At 45.1% G+C, this 20,966-nt stretch overlaps 1 protein-coding gene across 1 annotated transcript in view; it reads left to right on the top strand.

The window, feature by feature from the left end:
- Positions 1–20,966, top strand: part of POLR1H (RNA polymerase I subunit H) — a 142,330-nt gene that overhangs the window by 60,784 nt on the left and 60,580 nt on the right. Inside the window, exon 3 of the mRNA XM_086945548.1 lies at positions 6,603–6,712. Within this exon, the coding sequence (XP_086801674.1) occupies positions 6,603–6,712 (110 nt within the window). The remainder of the gene's footprint in view (positions 1–6,602; positions 6,713–20,966) is intronic.

Here is a 20,966-nt window from a genome sequence, read left to right as displayed (position 1 = left end):
TTCAATACCATACTGTTCAAGAATGGTAAGTGTGTGCCACCTGAAGGTTTCATGAGGGTTATCACAGAAGCCATCCACCAAGATTGTATGGGTATTTCGGCCTTCGAAAAATTCCTTACCAGGAAAATTTTGGTGGCTTTTTATGGACCATGAGGATGATCGCTATATGAGGAGTTGCAATTGGTGTTCAAATTGTGATAACCTACGATGCATTACCCCTAATAAGCCAGATGTTCACAAGAGATATTAGCGTGGCATTTGAGCATGAGCTAGTCACTTGTTGTTCTTTTCATGTTCCACACTCTGGAGTAGAATAGTGCCTGCGAGTCTCACTGCTACAGTATTCGACTGCTGGTTGTAGCTCAGAGACTCTGGACGGTCCTGGTTGTGCTTAGATGGGTAACTTCAAAGGCTTTATTCACAAGTCTACGTGTGGTTCCTCATCACACAGTCCTTATGCAATATGCCAAATGCCTTTGTCATGGTGGAATAATTCTTCTAGGGGCCGGAGGTTATCATTGTAGAAAGAGTGACTAGAGATGTAATCATAAATTTAATGAAGGAGATATTCTGTATTAAAGGCTTTCCTAAATTCATTGTTATGGACAATGGCATTCAATTTACATCAAATGAGATGTTGAATTTTTGCAACCGGAATGGCATCAAACCAACCTTCACTGCTATCTGACCCACAAACCAGTGGCTTGGTTGAAAAGTTAAACCGCTATCTTAAGGATGTCATCCATGTGGTCTTACAAAACAGAATTTCTGTCCACAGTTTGATCAGGGAAAGATTGTGGGTCTACTGCAGAAGTTCTCACTCTATGACGGAGCTCAGTCCCTTAAAGTAACTGAGGGGTAGAACTCCAACATCTAATTTATGCCTTGGTGGTTGCTCAAAAGTTGTTCCACTAAAAAGTTTGACCAAAATGTAGATCAAAATCTTGTTGGAACAAGGCTAGGGGAAAAAGCAGCCTTTGGCCAAACAAATATACGATGATGTATACAAGGTCAAACCTCATGAGCTGTTAACTAGGAGATGTGGTTCGTGTAACAATGCCTGTGAGAGTGGAGCAGAGCAAGTAAAAATTTAGCAAACCCTTAAAATTGGTAACCTTGATAAAGGCAAGTGTTGGAGCATCAGGTTTGCCAAATGTTTGCATGAAGTTGGGTGCTCCCATGAGGAACAGGAAGTAAATGATGATGAAGATATGTATTCCTGTCCTGACCCAGATTTTGCACCACCTACTATGCATTGTACCCGATCCACTGATTTTGTTTTGTTTGAATTTGTTTATTGGGTTTTAGGTTGCATTTTTCATTCATCATGACAGTAATTATAAAAATATAGCATTGCATGACCATAGGTACATAGTTACAGAGAGAATCGCTCAGCGGTCCCCCTCGTTCCGGGCTCCCATGGCTGTCGGTCGCCCCTAACCGTGCGTACTGGTAGTTTTTACTGCGTGGCCCCCTCAAGGATCACGTGTACACCCCTGAGGGGAGTCGGTACTATCTGTGGTGAACGGTCTACTATCGTCGACGAGGTGACGGGCTTGTGGTGTGTCAATTGCTATTTGGGTGTCGCAGAGAGCACTGACTATGTCAGCATGATACGCAGCTGTATGTGTCGTCGTGTCGTCGTTATCTATAGGTTCTCCCAATGAACCATATGCGGGGGGGGTACCCCCTCAAATCCAAACTTTCTAACTCTTCAAAGAACTTGGGGATGAACTGGGTGGCATGGGAAGGGGAATCTAGGGGGGGAGCCGGGGGAGGGGGGGGGTCTCTGCACTAGGGTATAGCTTCGGCGCCCCTGGGACGCAGGGAGCAGCCACGCGTGGGGAGTTATTGGCACGTGTCATGTCGCGGGCGTGGCTACTTGCGATGTTCAGGTGGTGTTTGTGGCTGTGTCATGGAGGTTCGGGGGCTGGAGTGGCTAGTCGTGTCTGGGATTGCGAGGCCGAGGGTGGCTCTTGGGGGCGTGTCGCCTGTGTAAATTTGTACATTAACCGAGCCCACTCTAAGGATATGGGGTGTTTGCGGTGTCCACGTACTTCCTCCTCTCGAAGTATCTCTTCCTCTGCCTTGCCCCACTTGTGTACTGCGCCTATCCATGCCGCTTCCGGTGGCCCCGTGGGGGACCTCCAATGCATGGCTATTCCCCGTTTTGCCAGTAGGATGGCCAGTGAGAGGAACCGGCACTGTAATTTCTCGATTTTCTGTCTGCGGAAAATCCTTAGTGCGCATGCCTCCCATGTGGTCATGGTTGTGATGGCCGTGACCTCTTCAAGGGTCCGACGGACTGTGTTCCAGAATCCTCGGAGTGTCGGGCGGTCCCAAAACATATGTCTGAAATCCGCTCCCGGGGTTTGACAGCGGGGACACTCGAAGTGAGTGTCCGGAAAGAATCTCTGTAGGCGGCGCGGTGTGAGGTAGGCCCTATGGAGGACATTGAATTGTATATTTCGGAATCTGGCGTTTCTGGACACTTTTTTAGGGTATTCCAGGGCCGTACTCCATTCTTTGTCATGGACCACTCTGCCGATGTCCGTCTCCCACTTCTGGCGCAGAGATTGAAGCGATGGAAGGAGTAGTGAGCGCACCGCCTTATAGAGCCAGGTTACCAAGTGTCGCCCTACTCCCATGTGCAGAATCGTGTGGACCACTGGGTGGGGTGTGGGTTCCCCTGCGTCCGGGTTCCAATGCTTACGACTGCTGTCTATTAGTTGTCTATGGAGGAGGAATTGCCCGGGGGGGAGATCATACTGCTCCATCATCTGCGCAAATGTTTTCAACTGACCTTCTTCAAATAACGATTCTACCTCCGTGACCGACAATTCTGTCCAGACACGAAGTGTTCCCTGAGTATAGTAAGTGTCTCCTCGTGGGAAGCCCACCAGTGGGAGCAGGGGCGAATATGGCGGTTGTGTTTTGGACATGCGGTGGACGCGCATCATACAGGTACGGGCTATGGACAGTTGTAGTGGCCGAGTTTGTATGGGTTTAGTGCCTGGCAACAGCATTCGATGGATCGCTGGTTGTGGCATAGGGCCGTCGGCCGTGGTGGTCTCCCCTATATGACGTGCTGCCGTCCAATATGACAGCCATTGGAGTTGGGCCGCCAGAAAGTACACCTCGAAGGCCGGTGCTCCCAGTCCTCCCTCTGCGGGAGGCAGGTAGAGTGTGGACAGCGCTACTCGCCGCCGACCTCCACCCCACACAAGTTCCGCCAGGAGGCAATTCAGTTCTGTAAAGTACGATCGTGGCGGAATCACCGGGAGGTTCGCGAAGTGATAAAGTAGCCTGGAGACCAGGACCATTTTTGCCCGGGCCACACGGCTAATTGTGCCAGCGTGAGCGTTTTCCAGAAGCTCACCGCTGACCGTAGTCCGGACAGGGGTTTACGATGATTTCCCTCGTACATGTCCTCTGGGGTGTGGTACAGCCGCACTCCTAAGTAGCGGGGGGCCGCGGCATCCCACACAAGTAACTGAGCGCCTATTTGGGTTTCGAAGGGGGCCATATGGGGGTTCAGCGGGTATAAAGAGGATTTCTCCCAATTAACCTTAAGGCCGGAGACGTCCACGAACTCCTCTAATGTTCTCCAGGTCAGGTCGCTCGTAGCGTCCCTAACATAGATTAAAAGGTTGTCTGCGTAGAGGGATACACAGTGCCATGTATGCGGCAGGGGAATTCCCCAGACCTCGCCCTCCTGTCGTAGGCGTTTCGCCAGGGGTTCAACCGCCAGGGCGATTACGAGAGGCGACAGTGGGCACCCCTGTCTGGTCCCTTTCTCCACTTTGAACTCCGGTGAGATGTAACTGCCCATCTGGACCCTGGACGTGAGTTGTGAATAGAGGAGCCTAATGTATGAAGTCAGGCGCGGGCCAAAGTTGTTTTTTCTGAGGACCTCAAACAGGTATGGCCATTGGAGAGTATCAAACGCCTTTTCCAGGTCTAATACAAGGCATGCTGCGTTAGGGAACCGTTCACGTGTCATGTCCTGGATATGAAATATTCTGCGGAGATTGTGAGACGTGTTACAGTTTGGCACAATTTTGCAGTCCGAATTAAGCAACGTGATTGGTCTGTAGGATGACGAGAGCTGGGGATCCCTGTGTGTTTTTGGGAATGAGACTCTCATCAACTCCCGGAGGGATCGTGGCAAGACCCCCGCCGTGATCGCGTCTTCGAACATAGTGGCTAACCGTGGGGTAAGGTGAGCCGAGAATGTCCGGTAGTATTCGAGGGGGAAGCTGTCCATACCCGGGGCCTTATTCCTGGCTAGTGTTCCTATCGCTGCTTTGATCTCTGTAGGTTTTATTTTTTGGTCCAGGTCCTTCTGGACCTCCGGTGAGACTTGGGGGATTGGTAGCGTGAGGAAGAAGCTGTCTATCGCGTGGGGGTCTCCCTGGCTAGGAGCTCGGTAAATATGAGAGTAATATGTGTAAAAAACCTGCATGATTGCGAGTTCTGGAGCCGACCAGACTGGTCTGCGATTTCCGTGATGGGTTTCAAATCGGGATCTTGTCTAGCCAACCAGGCCAAAAGTGTTCCTCCCCTGTTGCCCTCCCGGTGCACCCTGGCGGCGTATTTTCTGAAGTTATATTTACGCAAGTCCCTCAATGTTTCAGCGTATTTTGTTTTGGCCTCAGCTACGCGCGTCTAGGCCACCTCGCCGCCGTCGTCTGCTTTTAGTAGGGTTGCTAAAGCTCATTCTGCATCTTGTAGCGTGCGTTCCAGGACCTTACGCACCCCCACCACCTGCTGTATGCAGTGGCCCCTCGCTGTCACTTTGTGTGCGTCCCACTCTATAAGGCTAGAGGATGCTGACCCCGCGTTTAGTGTGAAACCCGATCCACTGAAACACTAACCCTGGGGTCAGATCTTGTAGTCTTGTGAATGAATCAGGCAGTCAAGTTTCCCCCTCATTTCAAGATATTGTTGAAGAAATATCCACTGCTGGTAAGGTTAAGGTGTCCACCAGATTAAGAACACCCTCATGGAAAGTCCTGCATGGATAATTTTTGTCTTTAGTTTTGTTGTAAGGGGAAGAATGTGTTATATGTATTATCATTATATATGAATACCTGATTGCCTTCAGTATTCTATGTCCCTTGTTCCCCTTCCCTACCTACTCCTTGTGTAATTAGTATATTTCATGGAATGTTTGAAGGACAAATGACATCAGTGGCCCTCAGCTGTTATTTTGGGTGTGCTCTCCTTATTGTTTTGACTGAATGAAGGTTTGTTACCTCATTGCATAACACCTTGCGTTGTTACGGGGCTCAGTGCTCTTTCAGCCTTATTCTTAGTGGCCGTCTTTGGGCTGTCAGCACCTGACCATGGGCCGGCTAAGTGCTTGACACCGCACAATGCTTCTGGCAGTAGCAGCACTCTCCCCAAGCGCCACCACCAGTGTCGGGGTGGGCCACAGGCTTCTGTCTCCATTTAGTCATATCTTACTCTGCTCTTCCCTGCATTATACTTGCAGCCTGATCCTTGTCCGGGCCTGGCACTCGGCAGGTTTAGCGTTGTATTTCTCAAGGTTTTGCTTCATCCTTGTGCCACTGAAGGAGGGTGCAAGGGTGACACAAAACCTAAATGGGATTTATCAAGCCCCGCAAGGCCACCTTTCATGGCCCTACATGGTTTAGTGAATCTAGAGTAATCTAGGCGCAAATTGCTGCCTTGCGTTATTCATGCATCCATGCATTCATGCATTCATGCATTCCATGGGTGAAGCGTTGGTGTTCCTACACATCCAACCATGGATTTTGGTGCATGGCAGATTTACTATCAGTGATAGACCTGGGAAAGCATGATAATGCTATGCCTTCCCAGGCATAGAATTAACGAGGAGAAATATCTTTATTTCCCCTTATTTTTTCCTTTTTCAACATGTGCTGCATTCTGCAGCACACATAGAAAGAGGAAAATGCCTCTCAGGGTTGTTTTTGGGCAGGAAGGTGTCCATTCCTGCACAAAAAATCCTGCCTACAATGCAGGCACCCTTGGAACATGCCGCAAGGGTGCCTGCGCTAGCGCTAGGCAGCAAAAAGTGTTCAAGCGCTAAGAAAGGACAGGAATGCTCTGTATAATGTTGAATATGGTGCATTCCTGCCCTTTCACGCTGTGCAGTGCAGCAAGGTGGATTGCTGTATTGCGTGTAAGACTGATAAATATGCCCCTCAGTGTGCTGCTCTGACTCTTTCGCAATCACCATCATTTTAGTAACCCAGATAACTTGATGGGGCCCTTTACAGTTAGTGCTGCGTCTGCCTCTCTCTGCCTCCTCCGTTCTAGACCACCATCTTGCATTGATTGTAAGGTCAGTGTTAACACAGAGGCCTGCTGTTTTCTCTGCCCTTTACTGCTTCAGTTCATGACCCAAGTATCAGCAATGGGTGGATGATTTAAACATCATCAATGTTTTTGATCAAGCAAATGGTTAAAGAGAAGTGCTGTTGCATGTGTGTGTTGGGATACTGGTGCCCAGTGTGCAGGTCTGCCTCTGTTATGATCCACTCCTCCTCAAGCCTCTCTTGATTCTGTTGTTTTGGCAAGTCTTATAACCTTCAGTCTCACTCTTGCTTTAGATCGAGAGGAAGTGTTTGCGGTGTGGACATGAGGGGATGGTGTACCACACACGCCAAATGAGATCAGCGGACGAGGGACAGACTGTTTTCTACACTTGTACAAAGTGCAGGTAAGGAGGGACCTGTTTCTTAATATGTCTTGTTTTCCCTTTCTCCCTTTCTGCATGTGTTTTATTTCCTAGCCTAATTTCTTCTACTTCTCGTCTTCTCTCATCCCTGTACATGTCCTCTCAACCACTTTCTCGCTCCATCTGTGGCATCCACTGCCTTGCAGTAATCCCTCAACCTCACCTTCTCTCTTCGCCTCTGTCCAGTTTCACTTTTTTTCATTCATCCTCTAATTTTCTCAGGTCTTTTCCTCCTCCTTATCTTTTTTTAGGTCTCGTTCGAGACCTATTGCTATGAAGTCGGGCCTCAAGGGACTCCGATCTGGGTACGAGCGCAGATTGCATATCGTGGCCGCGCACGCCCAGCCCCTCCCCCCCTTCTTCCAGCCGTGCACATCTTTCTCCACATTCACAGCCTCTCACAATCACGCGCGCGCGCACACACACGCAGGCACACACACACTGCATACACACACGCCCACGCACACACACAGGCACACACAGGCACACACACGCATTCCGTACCACTTACTGGGCTCTTTTGCCGTTGGCTCCTTCATTCCGTCGCATCACCGGATTTCTCTCCTCCTGTTGTCTCCCGAGAACGCCAGCACTCCCGGGATCCCTGCTTTCTTCTGGGCTCTCCGCTACCCACACCCCTCTGCCTCTAAGGTGCCCGCTCCGGACAAGCTACATCACCGCGAGCCTGGCTCAGAGGCGGGGCATCTCCCGGAACCTCGCAGGTTCAAAAGAACTTTGCTGCCTTTCAAAGCAGAGCCCGCCTCTCTCACCTGCGCTCGTAATATACGTGCGCGTGCTTGCTGCTGTGCTTTGAATTGGAAGGAGGTTTCCAGAAGAGTTCTTTCGAGGGGGTGGAGACATTTGGCAGCGGAGCTGTAGCTTTAAATTGGTTTTGCATTGCGCCGTGTTTTGGGCTGTTAAACCTCCATGTACGATAATTTGTACAAGCATGGATTTGGAGATTCGGAGACAGTAAGCCATTTCTGACATTATATTTTCTGTGGATCTTTTAGGCGGGTGTAACGGAGGGGGGGGGGCGGCTAAAAGAGAGAGAGCATTGTTGAACGTAGCCGTCTGATAAGGAATGCAGTTCAGGCACCAGCGCTAATCAGCCAATAGCATAATATCGTGTCCGGATTAAAATTAAGTGTGGGCCTTCCATGTAAGAGCGTCCGTGCACCCCCTCGTTTATGGCATACATGCTGCACTTCCGTTCTCGTGAGGCGCACGCTCAAGCTGGACTGTATTTAATATTCATCACATCCTCGGTGCCTGTATTCACAATTACATTTTCTTAGCTTACGCGGGATGTGGTACACTAAAAAAACCCATGCATGAATACTGTTTTTTGCACAAATGATGTATAAACCCATGCATGTATAGTGCTGTGTGTTAAAAATGATGTGTATCGCATGCATGCATTACGCGGTGTGCTTAAATGATCTAATGTAAACAATGGTTCTCTGTTGAGTAGATAACTGCAAGTTTGGGCCAGAATCGGGTATTCGCCTTAAGTAGGACACATGTTTTTGAGCATGGTTTTTTTAAAATACTGCATTCGAGAATGTCGAGTAAACTGCTAAACCGCATGCACCTTAGGGGCGACAATGTATGTATTGCAGTGCTTGTGAAATGGTTCAAAAGGAACCTTTCAGCCCCCTCAGTAGTGCGATAAGTGCGCTGGGAGCAGGACACGGAGAGAGCTGGTGCCACCCTGCCCCTTTATTCGGCACTTTACATAACATGGAGGTGATGCCACCTGAACTGTCCAGCGAGGTGTGTTCACTGCAGGCCGGCTCGTTCCTAATGCTAGGGAGCCCGAGTTAATGCCATCTGTACCGCTCTTAAATTAAAGGCCATTACAGTGCAGCACATCTGCGTATTCGTGTGTCAGTACAGACGTGAAACTAGCGCGGTGGGCACAGGCGCTGTTCCACCTACAACTGGGACCGTGCCCACAACAGGCACCAACTTTGATTCCTGACAAAGGAGCTCGTGTGGTTGGCACTCTATGGCCCCGCTGCGTCTTACGTGTGGGGTTCTATAAATTGGGTGCACGTGGGAATAGGGGAGCCTACATCAAGCAGTGGGTGCAGCGTGAGCGGGTGGAAGGATGCTGGTGCCTGTGGCTGAATCGGCACGAGCGCTCACGTGGCGTCTCAAGTGCAGAATTTCAACCAGCCCCCTCGTTTCTTTAGTCAGTGGTAAAAGGAGGGAAGGAGAAGCACTGGGGTGGGAGTGGGCTGGTGCGGAGTGGGAGGGGGTGGGGGGGGGGGCGAGGCTGACGTTTTGAGATCCCCAGGTTGGGATTCAAGGTCCGTTTTTTGAAGGCTGGCGCACTCCATGTACATGCGGGGGTCATTCTAAATAAGGGAGGTGGATCGAGTCTCACGAGAACTGTGTAACAACCGCAACCCCAGTAGGAACGAGCTTCTTCAGGATTGTAATCATTCTAGAAGGATAGTTGATTTAAATAAACTATTAATAAACATTAGAGGAATATTTTGGGAGTTTCATTAGGAATATAGCATTATTTTCATTCAGAAGTGAAATTAGTGAATGTAAATAAGTTCCTTGCTAGTAGTGGATGCAACGTAGTATATCAATCGCATTGCAAACCATATAGAAAAGTAAAAACACTAGTAATGCAAAAAAAATCAGAAAGCATAAGGACTCTATTTAAAATTAAAATAGTATACTCAAATTAATTAGCATATTTGCCACGACAGACTCGACGTGTCCGACTGATCCTATTTCCATATTCAGTTTACTTTCTGTGATCATTTGAAAGTTGCTGCTGATAGTTAAAAAAATTAATTAAAAAAAGACTGTTGCTCGCTCCGTAGTGCATTTAACCTATGGATTTTTGAGGAAAGCCATGTTAAACTCACTAGGAGTACATTATCGTTAACACTCTACTTACTTTTAAAATATTATTCCCGTCCAGTCTTCCACTTGACAAAAATACACGGATGTTCTGTAGCGTGTCAAGCATCGTCTGTTTTTGTGGCTTCTTAGCTCTGTCTGCTGCTTAGTTTCAGCAACGTGAATACAGTTTTTTTTTTTGGGGGGGGGGAGGGAATAGGGCATTTGACCATTCACAGATTTGCGATAGCATGAACCAAAATAAAAGGAATATGAGGAGTTCAAGCTGAGCCACTGAGCCGAAAGGAAGCGGCCTCATAAAAGCTTTAAATAGTGTAGTCCTGGACAAAGGAGGAGCTTAAATATACATGCTTCTTTCTTCAAGAGGGCATGAGGTTGGGTAGTTAAACTCGAAATAATATATTCTTTTTATATATATCCTATTTCCATCCTCTCTTTGTAGAGTTAGAGATCAGAAGACGGGAGGATGAGTACAGATGTTCAAGTAAGTAGCCTCTCCGGATGTCCTCTTCTGAAGCGCCCCTGCCCTTTGGTGGTGGTAGGCACACTTAGTTTTGAATCACAACAGAATGCATGAAGGACTGGTAATGTGTAGGCACATCTGCAAGCAGCGGTAGCAAAGTATAAAACAGTAACTCAATTACAGAAATGGCCTTGGCGCCAGTAATCTAATAATGCAAATGAAAGTCCGTAAACTGAAGAGTAAAAATGTATGGTTTGAAAATAGCCAGGAATCCACCTGACTGTTCTTCTGAACTACTGTAAAATGTGTAAGTTTTCTTGACCATTCAAAAAATAAAAACACGGAGAACACACATTGTATTGAGAAGTCGAGTAGATATAGTGTGTATATTATGACTATCTACACACCTGCCCACAAAAGCAAAGTTAAATGTTTTGGTACTTAGGGGAATTTGACTATTTTATGATAGCTATGTTGATACACACACTTTTTGAAGTGATCTCCATGCCCCTCATAGGATACAAGTTCCATCAGGGCTAACTCTACTTTTCAATATTTGGAGCTGGTGATGTGAGCATAATTGCTTTGGATAATTACAACTTATTCCAGTGCTGTAGTACTACAGACTGCCACACTATTGTTAACAAAACTAGTTAATAATTTTAGAATATGTGTTCGCAGTAATTAGTATGAAATCTATAACACCTCAGTTGAAAACCTAGAAATCTGAGGTTTATGACAGTTTCACTGCCCAGCAGGCCCATCTAGTGTGGCTACTGCATCACAAACTTGTTTTAAATAGTTAGTTACTTGCCAGGTTTTCCAAAAGATGGGGCTGCACTAATAGATTTGGTTTTGTAAATGTAGGTAAAGCACTTAAAAAGACTGGTTTACACAGACCTTCAATACAGCGAACAATGTGCTGTTTTATTGGTTCTTTTATTGTATGATTTATTGTTGCTGTCATCCTACCGTAATTCTATTGTATTTTTTAATTACCGTATATTTACTTCACAATTGCTGTTTTTTTGGTGTATGTTCATTTAGTAATCGTTAGTAATTTACCCTACTGCACTTGTACCCATTGGTATGTTCTCTTGAAATTTAGCTGCTGTCAAACTCTCAGGATGTTGTTTCTTAGAACAAAGTGTGTGCATGTAGAAAACCTCTCACTTCATTCATGACCGATTTTCTTCTGACCCCTACGCATATATTTAGCTCTTTATATTTACCTAATCGTTATCTAGCTTACTGTATACCTCCCCCGCCCCTTCCGCTGGTGTTTTAGCAGCGATTTTGCCTACACCTGTTTTATCAGTTTTCCTGTACACAACAGATTAGAAGGAAAAGACAAAACCGAAGATGTACTAAAGCATGACCAGATAAAACTCTATGGGCCCGATGTAGGTAGGCATTTACCGGTCGGTAACGGCCGAATTCGGCCGTTACCGACCGGTAAATGCCTTTTCCTATGTAGGAGGCATTTATTTACAGATTCGGTATTTTTACCGATTCTGTATTTACCGAATCGGTAAAATTACCAAATCAGTAAGTACAGACTCAGTAAAAATACCGAACCTGTAAATTCTAATGTAGGTAGCACTGTTGACAGTACTAGAGGCCTCTAAGAATTCGTTATTTACCACCCAATACAATTGGGTGGTAAATAAGGAATTCCTGTGTACATGCACATCTGTGCATGTACACCTGTGCCATGTGGCACACACATGCCCTAAGGGCATGTATGTGTGTCACATTGCACCCAAGCCAAAAACAGGGATGCTACAGGGTGTCAAAGTGACACCCTGTTCCCCCTGGCAGGATTCGGTAATTACCGAATCCGTATGTGCCATTGATTCCTATGGGCTTCAAGGCCCATAGGAATCAATGGCAAACACAGAATCGGTAATTACCGATTTTTTTTACCGATGCGGTAATTAATTCGGTAAAAATACCTACATCCCCATTGCCAGTTCTTAAATACCGAATCGGTATGATTCGGTATTTAAGAAGTTGTAATCTGGGATTACCTACATCGGGCCCTATTTGTCCTAGGCAGCGTCTGGTGCTTAATTGATATGTCTGCTGCTGGTTGAAGTGGCCACCTTTAAGGAGCAGAAGAGAAAATATGCTTTTTTTCTGTGCTTTTCTGCTTTGAAAAGCTTGTGCTGCAGGGTGGTAGGCTGTATTCCTGGGATCATCATGAAAACCCTTATTGTTAAATAGGAGGAAATATAATTTGCAGGCAAATTACAGAGGAAAGGAGTGGGCTCAGGGAGATCTCGTCCTTTTTAGGTCTTGCCTAGGTAGCGCGCATGCGCAATCTCTCAAGACATGCTGTATCTACTGTATGGGTATTCTTCCACTTCCCCGGCCTTCAGTTGACATGGCATGTCAGAGCGTGTGGTTTAAATGCCTCTTGAGTACAGAGCCGCTACTATTCTACTGGGCCTCTATGCTGAAATCAGAAACGTGTTGGAAACTTGCGGACCACCATCTGCACCTGCCCCCAATCCTGCAATTGTCTAGGGATGCGGGCTGCCCATGAAGCAATAGCCTGTCCCATGCAGAACAAGAGTTACTAGAACATACGTGGAAATACCAGCTGCCTTCAGCCATGAGCTGTGCAACTGTTATATACCAGGTTTATGGTCCATCCCAGCCATATTTTGCACCGGCCTAATGCCCATACCACCAGGTATGCAAATCCCCTTTATTTATGCATAGATGCCAACATTTGATCAATGTTTAATTTCTCATTTGCATTAACCTTCATTTGAGAGCTTGAATCGATAGTAGCAATCTCCAAAAAGGCAAATCTTTCCACACAGTTCCAGCCCACACTTTTCAACACCATACATTTCCAATCCATACCACATAATTCAACACAAAACCAGATAATTCAACTCAACAACACAATGTCACAACACACCACACACATCCAATCCACAACCCACAATCCCACTACATGCCACAAAATTAAACAGCACACTACATAATTAAACTCTACTACATACCACTCCACAAACTGCCTTTCCACTTAATTACACTACATAACACACAATCGCAGCCCACATAATTCCAGTACAATTAATACCATGTAATTACCAACCACATAATTCCACATCACACCATGCCACATAATTCCACTACACAAATCCACTCCACTTCTATCACTCCACAACACGCAATTCCAAGCCACACAATTCCACAAATAACTAATCCAACCCACATAATTCCACAGCACATACATACACTCCATAACACATGGGTAAAAAAAAACATTGCCATTTGCAATGCCAAATGCTCTAACACAAACAAATGCGAGACCGATTGCATTGCAAATGCTTGTTATTATTTACTCTTTAACTCTGTTTTCATTAGGCCACCCTGTTTTGTTTTCCAGTTTCTTTGACCTCCGTGCTCCCTTTCCAGGAGTTTGTCTACACTATCTTCTCAGTGAGCCATTCATTTTCTCCCCTCATGAGCGTGGAGACAGTGGATTCTTCCAGTTCACTTCCATCTACATGACCCGAACTCGGACGATGGATTCCTTATTGTGATCATAGCACCTCGCCACACACTATTCCAATCAATAACACAATTCGTCCTGCCTTCAAACATGCACCGTATAGTATTTCCATTCATGACACTGGTGTACTATTTGGCCATAAAGCTGGGAACAGCATGTTCACAGAAGGAAGTAAAGTGTGGTGTAGATCATGGTGTGATTTGGAAACTTTAAAAAAATTTAAAAATTATGAAAACATCCTTAAATGTGAGATGAAGGAAATTGGTAAACAGTAGCTGTTACTAAGCAGTATTTTGTGATTGCTTTCTGCCCCAGGGCCTACAAGAATAGGCCACTTCTAAGATAACAAATGTAAACAACTTACATTAAAACAGTGACCAAATGTGGGTTAAAAGGAAGGGTATATTAACATCTAGGGTTGACAAAAAAAATATAACTCCACCATCTGACTCCATTTTTATTAAGGGGCGGTGGCCTTTAGATTTTTTTGTAGTATTTAATGCTCGTAAAAGAGCAAACTCACAGACTTTAGCAGATGCACCTCCTCTAGACAAGGAGTCTAAATTAATAGATGCATCAGGCAAAAGAGCAGCTACTCAATCCGCCAACCAATGGTGCATTGCCAACACACAAGGCCTATTGGCCAGATAAAATAGGGACCACTGGGACGAAATGGAGGACTTACTCCTACAACTCCCAGAGGAGCATAAGAAAAGAGCACAAAAGCTAGTGCAAAAAGGGAAACTAATATCGAATTCCCCCATTAGATGTGCTCTAGATGCTGCTGATACTGCAGCAAGGGGAATTAACACCAGCATTTTCCTTAGAAGACATGCATGGCTAAGGATTTCTGGGTTTAAACCAGAGGTTCAGCAATCTATTCTCGATACTTATTTTGACAAAGAACACCCTTATGAACCTCAAATAGGTGAGGCACTTGAAAAAAATTAAAAAAGACAGAGGTGGCAAAATGGATGGGAGCACTTCAATCCCCATCTAACAGAGGCACCTTTTGTTCATTCTATAGAGGAGGATCCAAGGGTAATTCCTCAGACCCTAATGTCTCCTCATATAAATCAACACACAACCCTCTCCGTTTAGAGATTTCTATAGAGGTGGGTACAGAGGAAATATTTTCAAGGGCAGAGGTAAAAGCACACTAACGCGTACCTCTCCATCTCCCAATAAGCATTGACTTTCCTACAATTCCCCCGATCATCTTACACCTGTCGGGGGAAGACTTCAACAATGTATTCCCATTTGGTAATCAATAACATCAGACGAATGGTTATTAGACATTATTCAACAGGGTCATCGCCTGGAGCTTACCAGCAATCCTCCCTATATTCCACCTTGCATTCACAAACTTTTGTTACAGCACCAACAGCTCCTCAAACAAGAAGTACTCTCTTGTAACAGCTATAGAACCAATTATATTACAACACCAAGGATCAGGGTTTACTCACTGTACTTTCTAATCCCCAAAAAGGATGGGTCCCTAAGACCAATATTGGACCTAAGGATGTTAAACCTATACATACTGTCAGAACATTTCCATATGGTTACACTTCAGCAAGTGCTCCTACTTATACAGCAAGGCGACTTAATGTCCACACTAGACTTAAAGGACAGATACCTCCACATTCCGGTTCACCCAGCACATCGGAAATATCTCAGATTTGTGATAGCAGGAAATCACTATCAGTTCAAAGTACTCCCATTCAGGGTTTCTACTGCACCCAGAGCGTTCACAAAATGTCAAGCAGTAGTAGCAGCTCATCTCAGAAGACAACAAATTCATGTATTTCCATAGATAGACGATTGACTCATCAAAGCCAGCACACAGCAAAAGTGTTTGCAACACACTCAGACGTCTGTTTTGGGCCAGTGGCGGCCCCAACTTACCTGCTTTGTGGTTTTATCACCGCCACTCTTTGCTTCCTCCTTGCTGGGGTGGGACTCGTCCCCCAGCGCAACGTGATCACAAGAAGGGGCGGCCAAGCTCCTGACACGCCATAAAGGTGCCAGAACTCTCCCGCAGTGTGGGACACGCCTGGGTGCCCCCGGGCCAAGGGCGGGCCCGTCGGAGCCTGGAGGAGGATGGGCTACCCTCCTAACTTTTGCTCCTTTGGACTGTAAGGTACCACCACTGCAAAAAACTCCTATTTGCCTGTATGTTACCTTTTGGAAGGTTCTCAAAAACAATGAAGGCACATTAGCCCAATGATTAGTTAACTGTCACTGAGGCAGTTTGGCAATGTAAAGGTTATTATTTGTAACCGCTCTACTTCCTGTAGCTCACTGGACAAAAGGAAGGTGACGGAGGGTGGGGGCGGGCCAAGTGCAGTGAAATCTAAGAAAGCGCAGAAATTATTTAAGTATGCAGGTAGCAGTTGCATCATTGATCGTATTGACACCTTCTTGGTTGAGTGTGAGGACATCTTAGACACGAATAGGGGGAAGGTAAGTCCAAGTGCTCGTAAGGGCTATTCTAATACCACTAACCATGGCACAAATCAAACTATACCCAAGATGTTTTCAATGCCCAGGAATAAAAAGGACCCTGCACCTACCACTACACAGTTAAATGCATGCCATAATTAGCAGCTGTAGTTAATCATGAGAAGCATTCTGACATACAATCTAATAACATAGTAGATCTGCCCGTTGTATGTTCCATTTTCTCCTCTGCTGGAAAACAGTGCTAATTGGGAAAGGTAGCCTGGTTGTTGCATTTATATACCTTAAGAAGACGTTCGATCTTGTGCCTAGGCAGACATTGTGACAAACCCTTAGAGATCTAGGCCTGTCGGAGGAAAATCATAGCTTTGCTAACCCGCCTGCATGAAGGAAATTCTGCTAGAGTGCAATGAGGATCACAAAGTCAATTTACAGATCTAATCTCTGTCACCAAGGGTGCGTTTTGGCCCCAACACTTTTATTTACTGTTCATTAACAGTGTCGTACAATTTCTTGGTGTGAAACCAACAGATGCTCCTGCGTTAGGTGGTGAAAAGGTAGTCTCTCTTCTCTTTGCCGATTATACCCTGCTGGTATTATCTAAAACACCTGGAGGGCTACAACAGTTACTAGATATGTTTGGAGAATTCTGCGATGCTAAAGGCTTAATAAGTAACACAAACACACAAAAGGAGTATCAGGGGGTAAATAGTCAGGTCGCCCCCCACTCAGTAATTCATAAACACAAAAAGAGACCTGGCTAGTTCTGAACAGTTATCTTTATTGTCTCCTTTAGGACACAGAGGGAGTTTTTATAGACATCCAACTTCCCTCACGGGATGGAGATTATTTCCAATCACCTATTAGTCCAACTGTTCACTTTAAAAAAGATTATTAAAATCCTCAATACAAAACATTGCATTACAAGTGTAAAACAAAAACCATAAAAGATTGGTGACAAAATTAATAAAAAGTGTGAGAAAGGTCAGAAAGTATCTTACGTACGCATCACCATGGGAGCTGCTGGTTGGTACTCACCAGTTTGCCCACATTATCATCATCCGCAACTTTCATAATCATAAAGGAAAAACGGTGTGTGTCCAAATTTCTCAAAAGTGAGAAAACCAAGGAAAGAAAATCAATAAAGATGTGTATAAATGTACTGTGAGTGCTTGTGTCACTCAGTACCCACTGGTCTCCAATGTGAAGAAAGAGAGATTCAATACTCAAAGTTAAAATGGGGTACAACTCACTTGCGACACATACTTTTATTTAGTGCAGTGAGTGTCCTCAGAATAAAAGAATAGCATGTATATGGCAGTCTTCAGAGACAAAAGGTCAACATGTTTCGTTGCCAACCCATTTACGGCAACTTCATCAGGGCTGATGGGGAACTAGACTTCATTTAGCGCTGGGATACTCTTGGGTGACTACGCGCTCTATAAAAACCTTAAATAAATTAAATAAATTTCACCGGTACATCACACCGAACCAAGTGGTTGCTGTCGTCCCTCGTACCTGCAAACCCCCACTATGAGACTCCCGCGCTGATTGGCCGCGCATCCCACCGATGACTGTGGTTGTCAATATCAACTGCTTCCCCGGGCAACCTCAACTTCGTGCTCCGTCCCGGGACTTGTCAGGGATATTAGCTTATGTTTTTCCATCTCTCCCTCTCCTTCCGTTTCTAGTTCAGAAACGGAGGCAAACAGCACTCATGCTAATTCTAGTGGCTCCCACATGGCTCACCAACAATGGTTCACCACACTCTTGGAACGATCAGTGGTTCCACATAAAAAGCTGCTTCTCAATTCCAGCCTTCTCGCTCAGAACCATGGAGAAATCAGACACCCAAACGCCAAGGAGCTCAACCTAGCGATCTGACTCCTGGCGTCCTAGAGTTTGGATACCTACATTTACCACCAGATTGTATGACAATTCTTAAAGGTGCAAGAGAACCTACCACCAGGGCATGTTATGCAACAAAATGGTAAGGATTTGTTGTATATTTTAACAACGTTATTGATATGCTAGATGCATCTATACAAAATATTATTTGTTACTTTTTACATCTGCAGCGAGGTGGCTTAGCCTATACATCCATTTGGTTACACCTTGCGGCAGTAGCTGCATATCTGCAAAACAGACAACACTTAACCTAGTTCACGGTTCCAGTAATTAAAGCCTTTATGGAAGGCTTTAAGGGAAATGCCACCCATGGTACCACCTGCACCAGTTTGGAACCTTAACATCATTCTCACAAGGCTCATGGGTCCGCCTTTTGAGCCATTGCACAATTGTTCATTACAATTTTTTTCATGGAAGATTGCCTTTTTAATTGCTATCTCTTCATTAAGGAGAGTTAGTGAGCTACAGGAATTAACCTTAGAAGAACCCTTCTTTCAACTTCTTAAAGATATAGTAGTTCTTCACACAATCCCAAAATTCTTTCCAAAAGTAATTTCTGCTTTTCATATTAACCAATGAGTTGAGTTACCTGTGTTCTTTCCTCAACCTGATTCAGTGGCAGAAAGGGCTCTTCTCACATTTGATGTCAGAAGAGCACTATTATACTATATTGAGAGGACAAAAGATTTTCGTAAAACAAAGAAACTTTTTGATGTATTCATTCCACCTCACAAAGGCAATCCTATCTCTGGTGTTTCTAGATTATTGTTTAATGTATTCAAACTTGCTATGCTAAAGCTAAGAGAACTTTATCTATACCTCCTAGAGCACATTCCACTCGAAAAATAGGAGTATCTATGGCCTTTTTTAATAACATTGAATTCAATTCATAAACTTTATTCGGTTTTACAATAAAAACCATAAAAGTTGCACATGTTAATATCACCGAAATGAGGAGTCACATTACCTCGTGACTGGAAAATACTTCTTTGTAGAAAAACGACTTGCAAACATCTGGACCCAACAATAGATGGCAGGAGTATGCAAAGCATATACATCTACAGCTCTACATGCCAAGAACAGATGCTTACAGGGTAAATAACATAATCCTTACTAACCAAACTGGGGTATCCCTTCCCTGTACAGGAATGTATACTTTCCCAGTCAGATACCCTGTCTCATATTGCCAAAGAACAGGATCTTTTTTATGTAGGACCCTCACCCACTCTAGTAGTGGCATGCTTTCAGCATTGGGTCTCATTCAAAATCATGAGGGGCTCAACCATATTTCAGGGAGCTCTTTGAATATTACTGTGACCGTGGTACCTGGAATATATGAAAATACCTTAAACTTCCACTCTACTGGTTCCATCCCTATAAACATGATGTGGAAGTTTCTAAATTCCGGCACTCCACTTATTTTTAGTGCAGGAAGGTGAACTACATCCAGCAAAGGCGGAGACTTCAGGTGGTTAAATTACCCCTGACCTGCGATTAAGATTAATCTCCAGTTAGTGCTCAATATTTTCTTCCTTTAATAAATAAGAAAACCCTAGATAGGGATGGGACTACATCGACCATATTGCCCTGTCAGGGCAATCTAGTTACAATCTCATGAACAATTGCCACATGGTGAACCTGTACTCTATATGCTGGTGTGTATAACACGAGCCATTGCCACACTATCTCACTAAAATACATTTTTTGGTCTTTCTATAACCCCTTGACCACCCAGATGTTCCATGTTATGAGTAAATAATTCTTGATAAGAAAATACTGACACCAATGCTTGTACATCGTTTTACAACAGCTGCATGTTGATGGGACTCTGTTTTTCATGGTTCCCTTCACACACACATGACACGTACGATGTCCTATGTCCTCATGTGGCAGATGCTGCGTTCCTCGGGACTTTCAGAAGGGTTTTTAAACTCTGCTCTCTATAGACATGGATAGGACAGGCTGGCAGACTAAAATAGGTAACGAAGAAGCATACTACCCTTGGCGCGAGTATGGTCCCGTCCTCACGATATTTGACTATATTTGGCCACTTATTTTCTAATACGGAGTTCTGCAGCTACCTTATCTTTTCTATGCCTCCTCACCATGTCTTTATCTCTTCTAATGGCAACCTGTGAACAGTATGTGACTACAGGGACATGCTTCCCGCTCCCATTTAGCAGGGTGATAATCCCAACTATAGTAAGTTAAGAAATTTGTTTTCATGGAGGTGCTTGCACCTTGTGTATGTGAAGGTTCCTTTTTTAGGTCTTGCACCTAGCATTGCAGTGAGCAGCATTGCTCGCGCAGTGAGAAACCTCTTGGCGGGGGTTTCAAAAATCGGCCTAGCAATCGCACACTCTTGTGTGTGTGCTTTTCCTTTTGTGGCACGCTATTGGACTTTGTGTGCATCTTGTAATGAAAGTCAGCACGCAATAGGCCAAAGGCGGGCGCATTGCTCTGCCCATGGCCTATTGGTGTCTATTACGCGCACCGGCCATCATATGGTTTCAATTATCGTGCCCAGACACAGACACGATAATTGAAACCACATGGCTCGCAGTGGCACGCGCACCACTCGCAGGCTTCTTTTTTTTTGGATCCATTTCACAGGGAAGCGAAGTGCAGTAGCGCGAGCCATATTAAAAGACTGCAGAGCTCTGTACAAGTTTGAAGGTAATGACAGTAAATGTAAGTGGAGTGACTTCTGAGAGGGAGTGTGGGCTATTTAGTACGTCATGCATAACTCGACTCCTCGCCACGGGTAGTAAGTGCTATGTAAATGCAATTACAATTCTGAGTGCAGCTGGAAGTGTGTGACGTACCTGTTCCTATTGTTTGGTCTTTTTGGAGATGCGTTGCTTTCAGTGTTTCTTTGCCTTCTATTCCATTGGTCTCGGACACTTCATTAGCCCGAATGTGCCTCACCTACTTTCTTGCTGGCGTGCTTTCTGTTCTCTGATTCTTAACACCTCATCCTCACAGTG

The sequence above is a fragment of the Lissotriton vulgaris genome, chromosome 12 (assembly GCF_964263255.1).
Source record: "Lissotriton vulgaris chromosome 12, aLisVul1.2, whole genome shotgun sequence".
In the NCBI taxonomy this organism is placed as follows: domain Eukaryota; kingdom Metazoa; phylum Chordata; class Amphibia; order Caudata; family Salamandridae; genus Lissotriton; species Lissotriton vulgaris.
This window is presented reverse-complemented; position numbering and strand designations above follow the sequence as displayed.